Source organism: Ptiloglossa arizonensis, chromosome 3, assembly GCF_051014685.1.
Source record: "Ptiloglossa arizonensis isolate GNS036 chromosome 3, iyPtiAriz1_principal, whole genome shotgun sequence".
Taxonomy (NCBI): Eukaryota; Metazoa; Arthropoda; class Insecta; order Hymenoptera; family Colletidae; genus Ptiloglossa; species Ptiloglossa arizonensis.
Window position 1 is genome coordinate 6,413,560 of NC_135050.1, and position 17,591 is coordinate 6,431,150.

Here is a 17,591-nt window from a genome sequence, read left to right on the forward strand (position 1 = left end):
GAAATGTCATTGACGGTGTAGTGTGAAACTAGCTCGAATTTCAATCGGTGATCTGTGACACTGGAGGGACAACAAATTTAAAGCACATTTATTAAAATTAATACCCACTATATTAAATATAATTACACAACAGGTAAGCTCGATATATCTTGGCGGAACAACAAATTTAATAAACATTTATTAAAATTAATACTATATTATAATTATATATTACAATAGGTAAACTTGATATATCTTGGATAAAATTATAACTTAATTCATAGATATCGCATGATAGATATTAATTGACACTGAATAAAGAATGAAAAGAAAGCGTGAAACCGATTCAATTTTGTTGATAATGTCAATTGAATTTATAACCAAAAGTATATTAACATTGGATAAAGTGTTGATAAGAAGTAAATGGGAGTAGTAATAATGATTAGGAACGATTTGATGTCAACAGGTAAAGCACGTGCACCTTGATACTCCCTAGATCTGTCGGTACGTGATATCCCATAGACAGATTACACGTTCCGTGTAAAAATCGCCATAACTCGTCGAATTTTTAATTGGGCAGTAGGTGGACGAAGTTTCGACCTTCTATTGAAATTTGTTTTTTGAGAGAAAGATTAAACATAATTAACCTTGTATCTGGAATAACATCGTTGATACGTCCAATGATCCAGATCATCTCAGGCAGAAAGATGGTAAATACCTCGTATTGTAAATCGCAAACGAAAAAGTACAAGGCCAATGTTTAATTTCACAATGACTTATTGCCATTATACAAATCTTTGTACTCTGCCAAACAATTATTAAATAAATAGTTTCTCTTTTTCCCGCTCATTTGTTCTTTATTCCGGTCACCATTTCTTATTGCATAAGCTAATGACCGGCCGTGTAGCTAGTACTAATGGTCAGTTGCCAGCCTCTGGTATCTTGAATAATTTTCTTTGCTTGCTTCCATTCCCTTTATGTGATCCTAAATTATAAATCAAACAAAGAAATATGAAAGTTCGAAGTGTTATTTGATCATTCCTCCTTAATATGTATGAAATACATATTATTTGAATAGATGTCAGGGTGGGAATATCTACCGAAATTATTAAACTTTGAAAATATTCTTACTTTCGTGTTATGAAATTGTTTCAAGTTCCATAAGTAAAATATGAGAATGAATAATACTTATCGTTACGGTATTTTCTGAGAGTAATAGGTTTGATAAAACCATGAAAATAATTTATAAAGACGAGTTTTCTATGTTTGCTACCTTTACCGACTTCGATAGTTTCGTTGGATATAGTTCCTAGAATTACCATCTTAAACGAAGAGGTCGCTGCAAGATCACTGATATTTTACGAGGTTGGTATTTCAAATTGTGTGACAATTTCCCATTACATGAAATGGTCTATTCCGCATCTCGTCTGTGACCAACTCTACTCTCAAAAGCGGACAATTTTTACCTACAAATGTCCTCATATCTAAGGTACAGTCTGCTACATAAACGAGTCGGGTAACAACAACTAAGAAACTCCAAACAAAATATATTTCTTTTCTTTTTTCTTTCTTATTTCCTAACTATCATTTTCAGTTTCTACAGAGAATAATCTATTACCGCCATCTAGTGTACATTTATGTACTGTATATATGAACGTGCAGGAAACTACACAGTAACTTGACTATTCCGTTAGTACGAGGTATCGTAACGGTGGTGCTATTGTTGTAATGCAAGAAGTTCGCACTGTCGGGCGGGTCGGATAGATGAAGTAGACATCAATAACTACTGCAGTTTTTAACACCCAAATCTATAAAATACGTTATACGATAAAAGGTGAATATTTTATAACTTTCTCCAACAAAAGTAAACAGTTTTGAACCAGTTCGTGTTGCTAGCTCTTCTGAGTGACAGATGGGAATTCTTCGATGAGTTCATTGCTCGATACTAACGAAACACATATTAATTTTAGTTTTATTTTTTCATAGTTAATGCGATAAAATTATTTATTTATTTAGTAATCATAAAAATTCGATTTTTATATGCACATTTGATAACGCGGCTTTTCGAGATTCTGTAGAAACTGACGTCATAAGACACAAATCAATAATTGCACCAAACCCGATTGAAGTTCCGTCAATAAGTTTCATGAAACCTACTAAGAATTTTAAGTTCAACAACACTTTTTAAAATATTTACTATGCTTTTTATATATTTTTAATATGTTTGTGAATATTTAGGTATTAACAAAATAGCATCATGATGTCTGATAGAAAAGCTGAACTTGAAAGAAAGAAAGCAAAGCTTCAGGCCATAAGAGAAGAAAAAGAAAGACGTAGGAGAGAAAAGGTACAGAAAGATGTAAGGCAATTTTATTTAACTTTATTATTTATAATTTCTTTGTTCCTTTCATTTAAATTTACCTCTACCTTTTATATTAAAGGTCGAAGAAGCAACGGACCGTGCTGCAGGAACAGACAAAGATCATCGTAAGGAATTGGATGCTATGCTATCGTCTTTGGGTGTAGCTCCAGTATCAGGTATGAAACTTCCTTTTCCTAGTTTTATTAGTATTCCTCCTTTCATAATTTATTTTATTTGCAGATGTTTTATCCAGTTTATCTAGTATGAATTCTTTGACTCCAGAACAAAGTGCTAATGCTACTCCGGATGCTAGTTTACAACCATCTAGTATAAATTCAGCTCAAAGGTATTTATACTTAAAATATTGGTTTTCATTGTACTTACATTTGTCATATGCCATGTATGTTGTTCTTCTATAGTAGTGCTGGACGAAGAAAAAATCGAGAACTTACAATTGTTTCTGTGGCTCATACTAATATTCCACCGAAGGAACCTGTGGTCTATAATAAGGAAACACAAACTATTCAGACAACACTCACATCCCACGACGGTGAGTCATTGCATCTATTTTATAATTTACTGACTACACTATATGTTGCTTCTTGTGAAATTACAAATATATTTTACTTATTAGACAACAACTTTTTGGAATGTATATCACACTAATATTAATTAAATGAAGTGAACGTTTTATATTAAAAAATTAAATAATATATACATGCGCGCAAGCGTGTGCATGTATGTATTCAGAGTGTTCCATTTAAATCTATGAGTAGATACTTCTTTGGAAGTATATTGAATTTAAAAGATTTGACATATAGAGATTGAAGAAGATTATGGTATTATGAGCAGTGTACAAAACATATTAACACGTTTGCCATAATGATTACAAAAATGTTTTTTTTTTACATTTTAATGAATCCCTTGATTTTCTTCAGACACTGTATGTTTAACTTTTTAGAGATATATCTATTTATTGGTTAAAATGGGATACCTTATAGACACATTATTATAATATAATACATGGTTTACACAACTTGTTATATCGATGCTTAATCCTTTATAACCTGGTAGAGATATGTCACTATCAATTTTGTAAATTATACAGAAATTTGATGACGTTTCTAGATAAAAATAAAATTCATAATAACATATTGAAATAACAATTATAAAATACTATTTAATATTTAATTCAGAATGTTCTCTTATCTATATTGATATATCGTATTGAATAAAATTTTGCTTCAAAAGTTATAATTAAAAAAAAAATAAGTAAAGATGTTATAAATATGAAAGAGTAAAAAAGAAAAATAACATTAACTTGTTAATTATAAACTTGATTTCTATTTTAAGAATTAGTGTTAAAATGTAAATTAATCAAGAAGTAGATTTATAATAATTTTTTTGAATTCATAAAAATATATTTAAATCCTTTAGTACTGCGGTTTTATTTACAATTTTAAACTCAGTCACTGCTCAAGTAACATCAAACTTAATATGATTATCTTAATCATGGTCATTAGTTTTTATAACATTTAAAATGATTCATTTACATCTTTCTGAATTCTAGTAAAATTATACAAGAGGTTTATAAATAAAATGCTCTTCAAATGGACATTTACATGATGTTTGGCATTTTTATGAAAAGATTAGATTTCCCTATCTACATGGTATTTGTATAGGAATACAAAGGATTAAAGTAGATTGAAATAAAAATTAACCAATTTATGACATACTTATAATATTTAAAAAAAAGTGTCATTATTATTGTGTGTGATTAAATATTTTATATTCATAGTGTTCCTTTAATGCATTGATTGAATATGGTAAAGTGGGTGGTGTATATGAAAATGCATTATTTAAAAATAGATGCCATTAATGGCATTACATACTTTATAATTTTGTACTCCAGTTACCAAGTATTAACATTATTGTATATATTTTAATTAATAAGATACATTGATTGTAATACACAATCAAGCACATCAGTACAACCTTGCTTTATTTATAACTTTAATTTCATTGTGATAATAATAAGAAATAATTTATTCACTCGTATTGTGTTTTATAATTAATTGTAGCTAATGAGGAAACTTACATATTCTTAAAATACATACATATAAAAATGGCATGTTACTTATTTGTAGCACTGTTGTCATTTTATTTCTTCATTGTGTGTGTTAACTTTTGTTGAATTATCAACAATTTTCAACACTTTTTAAATAGACAAAGCAATTATTTAAGAAATTTCTATGTAATATGTACTAAATCATGATGTATTCAGTTGTGTCCACAAAATTTTAATATTTTAAAATACAAGATATTTATTTGAATAGTCTTTTGAAATTTTACAAATGTTGTTTTAATTGTGAACTTACAAAAAAGATTTGTTAATGTTAATACCAGGAGTAAATGGTATTTTGGTGGATTTAATATTCTATTATTGAGAAAGCAACAAATTCTTATGTTGTTGTAAAAAAAAATATTATCAATCACAAAATAAACATTATATATTTCCATAATTTGATATAATGCTGTCATATCTTCTTTTACTATTATAATATATTTTATAAAAGGAGAATTATAGTAATACAATACAAAATTGTCTGATAGCTTTATTTGTGAACATTATATACTATGTAGGAAGGATACTAGTAGATATAGATAACACTTAACACATAATCAGGTTATGGACACAAATATTGTTTTCCCTGGTGGTGGCAACTATGTTTTTTGTATTTCATACTTCTATTTCATCCATCCGCAATTTCAGTTAGTTTTGTTACAATTCCAATGTTTAATTTATCTTGCTGTTAATATTAAATACTAAAGAAGTAAATTATAATATAACAAACTGTGTGGTTTTTGTAGCACTTCTTTATTCATACCACCTACTTTACTGAGTTCTGATCGAAGTATAAAATTTTGGTAAAGTATATTGGAAAAAACCTCTTAGTAGTGGCATAATTTAGTTATGCATTTATACAATATTTTGCTTTAAAGCTTTTGACATAAATATGGGATATATTGCATGTCACATGCGTGTCTCATTACCTAACTGATATTGCGGCATTATTAAATATACGCGTATTTCATTTTCTTGCGATACAATCGGTCAAATCAATTGGTGTTGGACACAAGAACTGTCCGCATCTTCTTCTGCATACACCATCTACTCCTCCTGTTCAACAACAACACCAACTCACTCTTACTCCGCAGGCTACTTTGAGATTGACTGGTGGCTTCCCAGGAAAGGTGGGTCTGCACCAAACTACCTATGTATGTTCTGTCATCTTTTTTATTACCCTTCCTATAATTGTTGTACAACAGTATATAATAGAGGTAGATACATTGCTATCCATGTTCAAAGTCAAAGGATGTAGAGTCAAATTTAAGATTACTCTCTACTTTGTTGATCTTTATTAGTTTTTATAATTATATTTTTAAATATTAGCAAAAATGACATAAAAGGGCAACTTTTGATTAAATTTTGTTGATTCTACAACCTCAATTATGTACCGAATATTGTATGTGGAATTAAATATTTATATTCATGTAATAATATTTTCAAGCTATATCATATTTTACATTTTTTTAAATTATTGATACTATAAATAAAAGTATAAATTAAGCTTAATTTTAAAAATATATAAGACTTGAAGTTTTTATCAATTTAGTTTATGGTATACATTTTTATAAATATAATTCCATATACAATATGTATTTGTTGGCATAAAAGACAAGCTTTTAACACGCTTTACAGAATTTAATTATGTACTAACAGTTTATTAAAATTATGTAATACATTAACTTTAGGCGTCCTGTTTGTTGGGAAAATTTGGAAATTATTACAATGAAAAGTCAATGTACCTTGACTCATGCGTGCTAGTATTAAATTTATCAAACAAACGAATTAATTACTATTGATGCTTTCTTAATTTATGGATATGAATATTTGTAGACAGCAGTGTTATCATAACTAGTAGTTATTGTAACACATTAGAAATCCAATTTTTTGTTATTCTGTTTAATATGTAAAAGAAAATTCAACATTGACAAATGTTCTTGTGATGACTAGTGTCTTTTATTTACTGTAGTGTGCAAAATGTAGCACACTAGAGATAATTGCTCAACGTACTAACAAAATTTACTTTTAAAATTAATAGTAAAATTTGTTTCTGAGAAACTTAGGGAGTTGGGCATAAGTGTGACAAGGGATGTAAGTGAGATACTAAATTTTTTTTATGTGTAAGCATCCATTGGTAGTCACATTAAATAACACAAATGTCTTTTTTATTTTATATTAGGTAGTAAATAACATCAATTAAAATCAGTAGTATAATATATTTAAAGGAAAGTGTTGAATTATGTTAAGGACTGAAACAACATTAAATGAATCACATTTCAATAACATAAGAAGCATCGAATATGTATGTTTCCTCTAACATGTAGGAATCACAGCACCGCACGATATAAAAATTTACAAATCTATACTCACCTAACTACATTCAGCAGATAAAACTTATTTTCTATTCCTTTCTCTCTTTTTAAATATAATTATAAATCCAACTCTCTTTAACCTCCATTGTAGCAGACTTTTACAAAGAAGAACTAAATTTTCTAAACACAAAAATAAACTGCTATGAAACTGCTCACAGAGTTGTGCAACTTACAATTTAAAGAACTGTTATAAATGCTTTAAAAGAAGCTGATATCAGTGAAATATATTTTTTAAAGATTTAATTTTCAAACCTTTATAACTGGTATAACAATATTATATATTGTTTTTAATTTATTTTTTGTAAACATTTAATTAGAATTGTGTTTCTTTTAATATGTATGGTCTGAGTGTAGAGAGGTGAAATTAGTGTAGTGCATTCTTACGAGATTGTAACTAAGTGCAATTTTTTTCCCTCCCCTTCTCAGCTCATGCATTCGACTATTACGGTAAGTTATGATTTCTCTTGGTTTTCAAAAAGTTTTAGGTTCAGATTTAGGTTTAGCTTCATTCCATTAATTCTTCAGGATTAATAGTATACAAATGTACATAATGAAAAACAAATACAAAGTATTAGGATAATATACACATGTAATTTTCAAGTTAAATTTCACAAGTAAATACTAATCTTTTACATTGAAATAAATTTTTAAGGTAAGAGAATTATTGCAGTGGTCCATTTTCTATAAAAAGTAGTAAATTAGAGAATGCACTCTCTCTCTTTTTCCTAATTGTAAACATGAAGTTTTGATAATAAAGAGAGCAAAAATATTACCTTCTAAATTTAAACAAAATTTGTTAATAATGCAGAAATATAAAAACGACTCTCCACCCAGGACCTAATATTATATCTTTGCTATCTTATAAATTGCTTTATACTTTTTAGCTTTTTTATTTTTTATGTTGATTTACTTTCATTGGGTATATTTACATTTAGTTACTGTATTTATTAATTTTTAAGTATTTATCTGACATCCTGACTCTCAAACGGATATGTTTTGGCATTTATACATTTATAAAGTCATATACTATGTACACCTTAATTTTCAAAATAAGAGCAGATTGTATCCATTTTTATTCTGCAACTGAAAATGTATCTTTGAATATTTTTTATTAAATAATGAATATAAATTTTAATCGCAACACTGTCTACAAAATAAAAATTACTGCAAAATGAGTCTACATATTGCAGTCATGCTTTTGAACATTAATAAAAATACTTTTATTTTAAGACATACATACAAATTTAAAATATTTAATCTAAAACACACACTTAATTTAATATCATCATTAAATAAATATATTTGTTGTATATACGGACTACCTTTGGAATATTTAATTATTTATTTAAAATTAAAAACGAACAATCGATTGATATTTTCAAATGTGTCTGTTAATTTATATGTCTGAAATCAATGTTAATAGGTGTTGTTATGCATTATACATCACTCTATTAAAATTAACAGTAATGCTATTCTGTAAACAGAAGTATCATTTAAAGTATGTAAATAATGTATTAATGCTTGTAAAACAAAAAAAAACGTGTTTTGTAATGAAAAATGTTGTATTTGTAAAATTTAAGTTATTTGCCAGCATTTTCAATATTGTTTGAAACAGGGATTGTCTGAAACATCAAATATTTAATGAATGAATATCCATTGGCAAATCTTGTCACAACTTAACGCACCTTCCAGAGTTCTCGGCGCAATATCATGGTTATTTCGGTAATTTTTGGTATATTATGGTATACTAACATGGAAGAGAATGTTTGGTAAAAGGTTCTGTGGCTTAAGCTTTTACTATTGCAAAACAACAATTCACTGTTGCTTCAGAAGACTACAATTAGTATGAATATATACTTTAATCACAACCATTGCTTCTTAACAGCACGGTTTTTGTGAAAACGATCTAGCTAGAGAATAAATTTAAAAAATTAGAAACAATTGGAAAAATATTGTCGCATAGAGATATATTTTACGAAGGGAATATATATTTATTTTATCCTAATGATTATTGATATCATTTCTCAATAAACATTCTCTAAGAATTATTTAAATGCTCTGCGAAAATTTTAATTTTAAGAAAGGATACTTTATTTCCAATTTTTAAAATAAATTTAAATTACAAACGATTTTGCTCGTACAAATTAGTAGTCGTGGATGTCAGTTTGTCATATTAAAATATTTGAATTTTATGAATTCTTTCTCGTCTTCGTTTCTTTTTTTTTTGTTACTACGAAAATTTATTGTTAAAATTTTCAAAAATTAAGTTTCACAATGAATTTATTTTTAAAGATAATACTATTTCAGATATAAAGGGAATAATAACTCTTAATTACATTAGTGTTGCAATACATAAAAAGATAATGATATTGATGGCCTTATTCATAATAAGTATATGATTATTTTTAGCAGAAGTCTATAGAAAAGCCTAAAGGGATTGTAATTGAGTTTATAGTTAGTTTCTTCAGTATGTATTATATTAGAAGTTGATTCTGACTTCATAAACTTTGAAGTCACTACAGTAGTTACATAATATGCTTTATTGTACTGCATCTAAAAAAGTTATACAAATTTTGATACTATTCATTGGTTATTTATATATTGATCCCTTTAGTGTATCTTGTTGAGAAAACATAATAGCATTAATAGGGAATACTATATGCATGTTTATAGACGTATTTATAATTACTCATTCAACGTTACCAAATTCAATCTTTCTAGTTAATTGTTGATGTACCTTATGTGGTAAATGAAAAATATATACCGCTAGATCTTATGCATAATTTTAATTATTCTCGCTAAAAATTCTATATTAAATATAAATATCTTTTTATATAAATTTGTAATGTAGACGTATATTTTAATATTTACTTTAGAAGTATTGGTATTTCTAGCGTACATCGATAATTTTCTACGAGAGACATGAAATTAGAAAGAAACATAACTAACATAATGAGACACGAGATTGATTGACATTTTCTTTTCCCTCCTTCAAGACGAGTACAATCTAAATCCTGGTTTAGAATGGGAGGACGAATTTACAGGTAGGTAATCCTCTCTAGAGATGATTCACTCTACCTAATTATATCACGAATATATGAGTTATTCATATTATTCATTTTTCACAAAATTGCATTTGAAAGTAATCTTCATACAACTTTTTTTTGTTAAAATACTATCTCTATATGCACTGAAAGGAGGGAACTTGTATTATTAATTTACACTAAAAATTGCTTGATAAATCATTGGATTATTAGGTAGTTATTATGGTTTGTTATGTAATTGTAAAGATCTTTGCTTTATTTATTATGCATGCATAAACAGTATATATTTGTAGTTCTATTACATATATTGTTCGTTCCTTTTTATTGTAACGCATGAACGAAGCAATACAATAAACTACTCGTATCATTGTCATTTCACTTTGCACTTAAGTAGTATTTGTTTGATTCAAAATTATAGATTTAGATTATAATTTCACATTATTTCTTTAATATTTTTCTTCTATGTAAGTTACGTATTCATTTAATGCTGCATGAGGCTTGGGAAGTTGCGTTAATAAACCTCCACTCCATCTTTATATTTACATTTTATTTTTCTTCGTTAATTGAATGTAATTCTTATTAGTTTAAAAATAATTTTATTCGCTAATGGGTACTGGTACTAGAACAATTTATCAGTTAACGCGACATTATAACGCAACATACACTTCGCTTAAAAAAATTATCGATATCATTAGTCTTTTACTTTCTTCAGCTCATTCTTTCTTCTCATTTATGTACTGTTCTAAAACAAAGGGTGGAGAGATACCGTTTCAGATAATTTTCATAACAATCGCAGTTTTTACGAAAATTAAATTTTAATTTATATAATCCACCAACAAGCAGTCCACCTTCTTATGTAACTAATATCAGTGCATGTCATCCGACCTGATTCCAGTAGTTTTTCCAATATTGTGTATGAATATTCATTTCCTGATGAATTATCTTTTCATTTATTTAATACACTTTTATAAAAGCTTTTGAAAGAGAGTTGCATCCCTTTTTTTTTTAAACCTGACGCTTGTGCAGTTTATTTATTTGTCAACACTTTATTCTATTTACGTTCACATTGAAACAATATCATTTTCCGTTATACGCCACCGTGCCACTTTTACTGCATAAATTTCAAAATTAATCACAATTTATGAAAAGTTACGTGTTTCGTAGAATTACATGAATCAATCGTCTTACTTTCCTTTTATCATTTTTTGTTCTGTACGTATGTTGGTGCAACATAGATTCATGAAATCATTATGTTACTTAGAGTATTTTATACAAGGCATTGATGAAGTTCACTATGTAGTAAATGTAGTGATATTACGAAGCAATACAGCTTTTTTTTTTACAAAACGTAACGTATCGAATTCTTAAGTAGGGCATTTGCCAGAGGTAGATAGATGTATCGAAGTTAGGGTATTCGTGGCGGAATCAGCTTATTCACCACAGTTTTGACATTTGATGATGGCCAAGCCGAAGATGAAGAGAACAGCTTGACGCGCATGGACGGTTTCCTAAGCAAGCTTCCTCCAGGAATTCTTCCTCACGGTTTGCCGCAAGTTAAAGAAGTGCAGCCCGCTGTTACGCAAGTGGAACAAGAAAAGGAGAAGGAAAAACCTAAAGAAGGTACATTTTTCAAATAAATGAATGTAGCTAATAATAACCATTGTTTATCGAATTCTTGCATTAGTTGCTAATGTGAATACGCTAGCAAATTTGCGATAACGTGGAAAAATAATTTCTACGAAAAATATTTAGAGAAGGACGTGTACGTAGATTGTTTTGTTAGTGTAAATTTTATGGAGAACCCCCTACCCCGAACCTTTTGGTGAACTACTTGAAGTGGAGGACGCTCTTAACCCGTTAACCGTTGCGGTATATATACACGTACATACGTATACGTATATTTACGATACAAATGTTTCAGTTATTGCGGCGTCCTTTAAGGCTTGATATTCAAATGCAAATAAAGTTATGTAGAAACCCAATATGTATTTGAAAGTGTTCTTTCTGCAGAAACTTTTGATGAAATTTATCAAAATAGAAATATTAGATTAAAAATATAACTAATGAGAAAATTTTAAGAGATGCACACAGAAATTTTTATGAAATCAGCTTGGCAGTTAGCGTATTAAGGAGGTTCAACGATTCCACATTTCGAATGGTGAAATCATAATCGCCAATTCGCTTTACTTCTCCCAATGAGGATATACCGAATAAAACAACTCATCACGCAAGATCAATTTAGAGTCATAAATACATAATAAAGTAGTAACGAAAGTATTAGGTTGTCCTAAAATGATTAGATATTTCGTACATTTGCGATGGAAATAAACATTCAAAATTAAACATTTCTTTCAGTCGTACGTTCTATAACGTTCAGTATACTTTTCTCGGCGCGCTATAAGTTGTTAAATTTCTTTTTGAACATTTACAATCAATGATCTTGGTTAGTCATACAAGGAAAGATCGGGTGAGTATGGAGGATATAATAATGTACAGGGTATTGAAAAAGAAGGATCCAAGACCTTAAGGGCTCATAGTATTCATCAAGAGGGACCTAAATACTTAATTAACATATAATAGATCCTACAGTCGATCCTTTCAGCATAAAATTAACTCTGTTGTTATTCACAAACATTCGATAAACACAGCAAACTGAATAGGACCTATGTTAATTAGATACTTTTTGTTCCTTTCGATGAGTACTACAAGCCCTTAAAGTCTTGAATTTTTCTTTTCTAACACCTTATATACTTAAAAAATCGATCGATTAGTTTTTAAATTGATCGTTTTATACAATTTTTATAGAAAAATTGGCGTGTTTCTATTTATTAACATCGACGCATATTATAAAGTTTTTTCGGTGATCTAATAGTTTTAGCATATGATTTCTATTATCGTACAATATCCAATTTTCAATTGTCCTTATTTTTTAAGAGAAAATTTTTGTTCACTGCATCTAGGCAGTAAACTATAAATTTCATAACGTTTTAAACGTTGGTTGGTGTTCGTTAAGATAATGAAGTACCTATTTCTCTAACTTTTCCACCCTGCTTATAACTTTTAATTTATAAACAATAATTGCTTTTGATACATCACATGAATCGAATTGATATGCTTACAATATAATATATAACCTTATCATCTGACAAAAGTTGTTGATTAGATTTTCTAGTGCTTAATGCTATAAGTGCTACCCAGGTTTGTTTATATTTTATGTAGCAACAACAGCATTATTACTGAATTAGAACTCGTACAACACGTACACACAAATATTTCGACGTATCGTGGTAACTGCAGAATGCAACAAAAAATTTATTATAACTGACGCATACTGTTATGTACTCGATCATAGTTAATTTTGTAGAAATTCTATTAATATTTTTCACAATGAATGCTTAAATATACTATTTTCAATGTATCAATTTATCTACAATCTACTTCTAAAATCTGTTATACACGTGCATACCTCTTTAAAACAAACATTTTTTGTGCAAACGAGCATTCCATGTGTCATGAAACTTTGAAAGTAATCGTTCTGATCCAGTCTTTTAAAAACCCTACAATCTTTTTAAAAACTCATTCTCGAATAAAGAAAAGTAAAGTTATTATGAGTGGTGACATTATAATGTCGAGAAAAAACGATTGATAATCGTCCTAGTTACATCGTTTAAAGTTAAACACTTATAATACCAGTGAGTTAACAATTATCTGCAATGTATTTGCAAAATCACAGTAGAGAGTTTTATGGGGTGTATCGAGTTTTTCTTACGTAACAGTTCAAACAGACGATTAACTTCGTTCAAGCCTCGAACATCGAGTACCTTATCTATAATAAGACAAACTCTCACTGATTTAACTTTCTGCATTGCTATTCAATTAGTAGTTTCCTAGGACTTATTTGTTCATTTAAACGAAAAAGACGAATAAGGTTATTACTCCTATATAGTAACGATTTAATGATTTTTTGGGTTTGTTAAAGACAGATTTTCTGAACGATTTCTTAAACGATTATTAAATGAATAGACCGTAATTCGAAAACAACTAGAATAAAGTACATTAATTGGATGAGTTATTCTCATTACGACATTTGTTGTTTACAATTGTTTCCATGCGCGTTTTACAATTTTCTTTTCTAACAATTGACCATTTATCAAAATTGGCTACTTTTTACCATCGTCCCTTATTACAGCAATATTAAAGATCTTGTAGTGACTTCCTTTATGGTAACGCAATCTCTTTCCTTTTTAACGCGTCGGGGTAGATCGTTGAACAAGCTTCTTTACACTTTGAGAAAAAAATGTTTCCCGCTAACGAAGATGCAAGTCACTTATGCATCTATTTCTTCAATTCTTGTAGCAGATCGACAACCTTTTAGACCTCTTCCGGCAAAATATCAGTGGTATTAATCCCCGTTGATGGTTTCAAAAAATTGTAAAGATCATTTTTTTTTCTGTTTCGTGCAATTTTATCAACAATGAATATATAAGGACGTTTAATGCCTTTCCTCACAATAATTGTAAACCCTTCGTTGGAGCAAAACATTGTTCCCATACTGTGCTGGAACCTTTAATAGATTTTGTTCGCTAAATAACACAATTTTAAATCACGAAAATTGGAAACCGAGCAACTATGATTAGCGTCACGACAGTGGCAGAAAAGTAAGAGAAAAAGTTCAAACATGATGCTTGCATAAACGTTAACTTTGTAAACAGAAAGAAGATAAAAGTACATTGAGAACAGTTATTGACGCATTCTCGTATATTTAATACCGAGCTGTCCATTTTAAAATTAATCGACGTAAATACTAATTCGTAGTACAAGAACTCAGTGAAGAGGAGAAACAAATGATTATACTGTCTGAGGAATTTCAACGATTCCTTGATCGCACTAGTAGAATTGTGGAAAGGGCATTAGGAGAATCTGTAGATATTTATACTGATTATACGGGCAACATGGATGGTGAAGATGGAATGTGAGTAAAAATGAATAGTGTTTAATATCAACCTTAAATTACATTTCTTGAAAAGAATGGTCTTTTAAAAAAACACTTATCATCAGAATATCATCTTAACACTAGACATTCGAAAAATAAGTTGCGCGTAAATTAATCAATTTTGATTAATATTTATAAAATAATTCGTATTTTTTAAGGGACGAGAAAAGTCATCAGCGTCCATGGTTGAATCGATCGTTCTTCTGCGAGCGATGGTCTCGCAATCGTTGCGTCACTTCAATGGATTGGTCACCTCAGTTTCCAGAACTTCTTGCGGCTTCATATAACAACAATGATGATACTCCAAATGATCCTGACGGTGTTTGTTTAGTTTGGAATACAAAGTTTAAAAAAACGACGCCAGAGTTCATTTTTCACTGTCAGTCTCCGGTATTAGCGATCACATTTGCAAGATTTCACCCTAATCTCATCTTAGGAGGTACTTATTCTGGGCAGATTGTTCTGTGGGACAATAGAGTGCAAAAGAGAACCCCAATTCAACGCACACCACTGTCAGCAACTGCACATACCGTAAGTTATTTATTAAAAATATATCTTAATCTTGTAAATGTTTCAATCGTTATATTTCTAGCATCCTGTATACTGTTTAAACGTCGTTGGAGCCCAAAACGCACACAATTTGATAAGTATTTCGACTGACGGAAAATTGTGTTCATGGAGTTTAGACATGTTATCACAACCACAAGAAAGACTAGAACTGCAAGCTAAACAATCGAAACCAATCGCTGCTACTTGTTTAGCGTTTCCTCATTGCGATGTTAATAATTTCATAGTAGGCAGTGAAGATGGATCAGTTTATTCCTGTAAATAATTTTTGTAATCAAATTTAATGTAATCACTCTGCAATCGTTATATTTATCATAAGAAACATAATATTATGCGTTCGTTTAATAGCTTGTCGTCACGGTACGAAAGCTGGAGTACTAGAAACCTATGAAGGTCATCAAGGACCGGTTACTGGAATCAGCACACATGCTGTTCAAGATGGAATAGATTTCTCGCATCTGTTCTTAACATCTTCCATCGACTGGACGATTAAGCTGTGGAGCCTGAAAAATAACAAACCTCTCTACTCTTTCGAACATAATGGCGATTATGTTTATGATGTAGCATGGTCTCCGACTCATCCAGCTTTGTTCGCTGCTGTAGACGATTCAGGAAGATTAGATTTATGGAATCTTAATCAAGATACTGAAGTACCTACTGCAAGTATTATGATTGACGGATGTCCAGCTCTTAACAGAGTTTCGTGGACTCCGAGCGGTTTACATGTAACAGTTGGTGATGATACCGGAAAGATTTGGGTTTATGATGTTGCTGAGGTAAGCTTACATTGAAATATGTTCACATTATTTATCTGTATATCTTTATCCTATATTAAACAAGTATTTACTTCAATGCAGTGATATATTGTTTTAAATTAGGTTTTTTAATTATGTTATTAAATTATAAATAAATAGTAAAACATTCGATAGAAAATATATATTACTAATATAAATGTTTATTTAAATACAGCATTTAGCGCATCCAAGGATTGATGAATGGAATAAGTTTTTGTATACCCAGCAAGAGTTGAAAAACAACAAAGCAGATGAAGAATTGCATAAACTTAACCTGAGAGATACAACCTCCTTACGTCCTATACCTCCTCTGATACAGACATGTCCTTTCAGATAAAGATATGATTTTGTTTAGATACTATTATTAAATTTAATGAGTACCTTAAACTTTAAAATCAAATAAATTTAACGTATGTATAATCATAAAAAATCTTAAAAGAAGCGAAAAGAAAGTGTATTGCACTAATTTTAATTGATAGGTATACCCTTAAATATTTGTAGAATACCTTTATTCTGTATAAAACATTGAACAGCAAAACAAATGTATCGATACATTATACGGATGCAATTGCTGTGAGCCCAAACTGCTATAATTCAATATGTCCGATAGAAAGAGCATATTATTATTAAACAACTTTAATAAAATGTGTAAGAAGTAATGTATGCAACATATCTCTGCATGTAAATAATACAAGCTATAAACATAACTTAAAACGACAAATTATATGAAACAAAATGATAATTACAATTTTGACAGCATATACATCAAGGGACATGTATCATAATATTATTCTTTACTATTTTTCGTAAATATACATTACGCTTATCATTATTTTGCAAGAACACACATTGTTTTTGCTCTAATGCTCTTATCTAATGTATTAAAAATAACATTAGCAGAATATTTATAAGATATTCCGATTAAAAATAATTTAATCTAGTATCATATTTTTTAAATAAATTTATTATTATTATTTATATCCTTACAAAAATAATTTAGTCTTCATAATTTGTTTTCTGTAATATATAGTTTATATTAGCAAAAGATAATGATTAAAAAGTGTAAATATAATATTATTTCCACATCATTATAAATCACTGGGCTTTATCTAAAATGTGATACTGTTTAATATACTTTTGTGTTTCTGTGCGTACTCATGCTCAAATCAAGCTTCTTTGCACGACCTTTTTTTTAATAATAAAATCATTTGTTTAACAATTTACTATATACTGAATAATGTTCTATTAAATATAAGAAATTATAAATTTATCAAATGTTTTTATAATGCTCATTTCTTAATTTTAATTGCGATAAATAATTGATAAATATACCCTGAATGATAATTGTGTAT

General features: G+C 28.9%; 1 protein-coding gene across 47 annotated transcripts; it reads left to right on the top strand.

Moving 5' to 3' along the window:
- Positions 1–1,399: 1,399 nt before the first annotated feature.
- On the top strand, positions 1,400–17,174 carry Sw (cytoplasmic dynein 1 intermediate chain short wing). Of its 47 annotated transcripts, none has more exons than XM_076306394.1 (15): positions 1,407–1,468; positions 1,574–1,813; positions 2,218–2,338; positions 2,421–2,517; positions 2,582–2,687; positions 2,764–2,891; positions 5,483–5,620; positions 7,268–7,288; positions 9,838–9,885; positions 11,329–11,505; positions 14,701–14,857; positions 15,037–15,409; positions 15,471–15,702; positions 15,794–16,221; positions 16,415–17,174. In XM_076306394.1, the coding sequence occupies exons 3-15, from the start codon at positions 2,237–2,239 to the stop codon at positions 16,574–16,576; spliced, it is 2,169 nt and encodes a 722-aa protein (XP_076162509.1). In that variant the 5' UTR covers positions 1,407–1,468; positions 1,574–1,813; positions 2,218–2,236; the 3' UTR covers positions 16,577–17,174. The 47 variants fall into 47 exon arrangements, with proteins under 47 accessions (XP_076162508.1, XP_076162512.1, XP_076162509.1 ...); XM_076306391.1 differs by having other exon boundaries at positions 1,408–1,468; positions 2,761–2,891; positions 16,415–17,173; XM_076306395.1 differs by having other exon boundaries at positions 1,409–1,468; positions 2,761–2,891; positions 5,483–5,596; positions 16,415–17,173.
- The last annotated feature ends 417 nt before the right edge of the window (positions 17,175–17,591 follow it).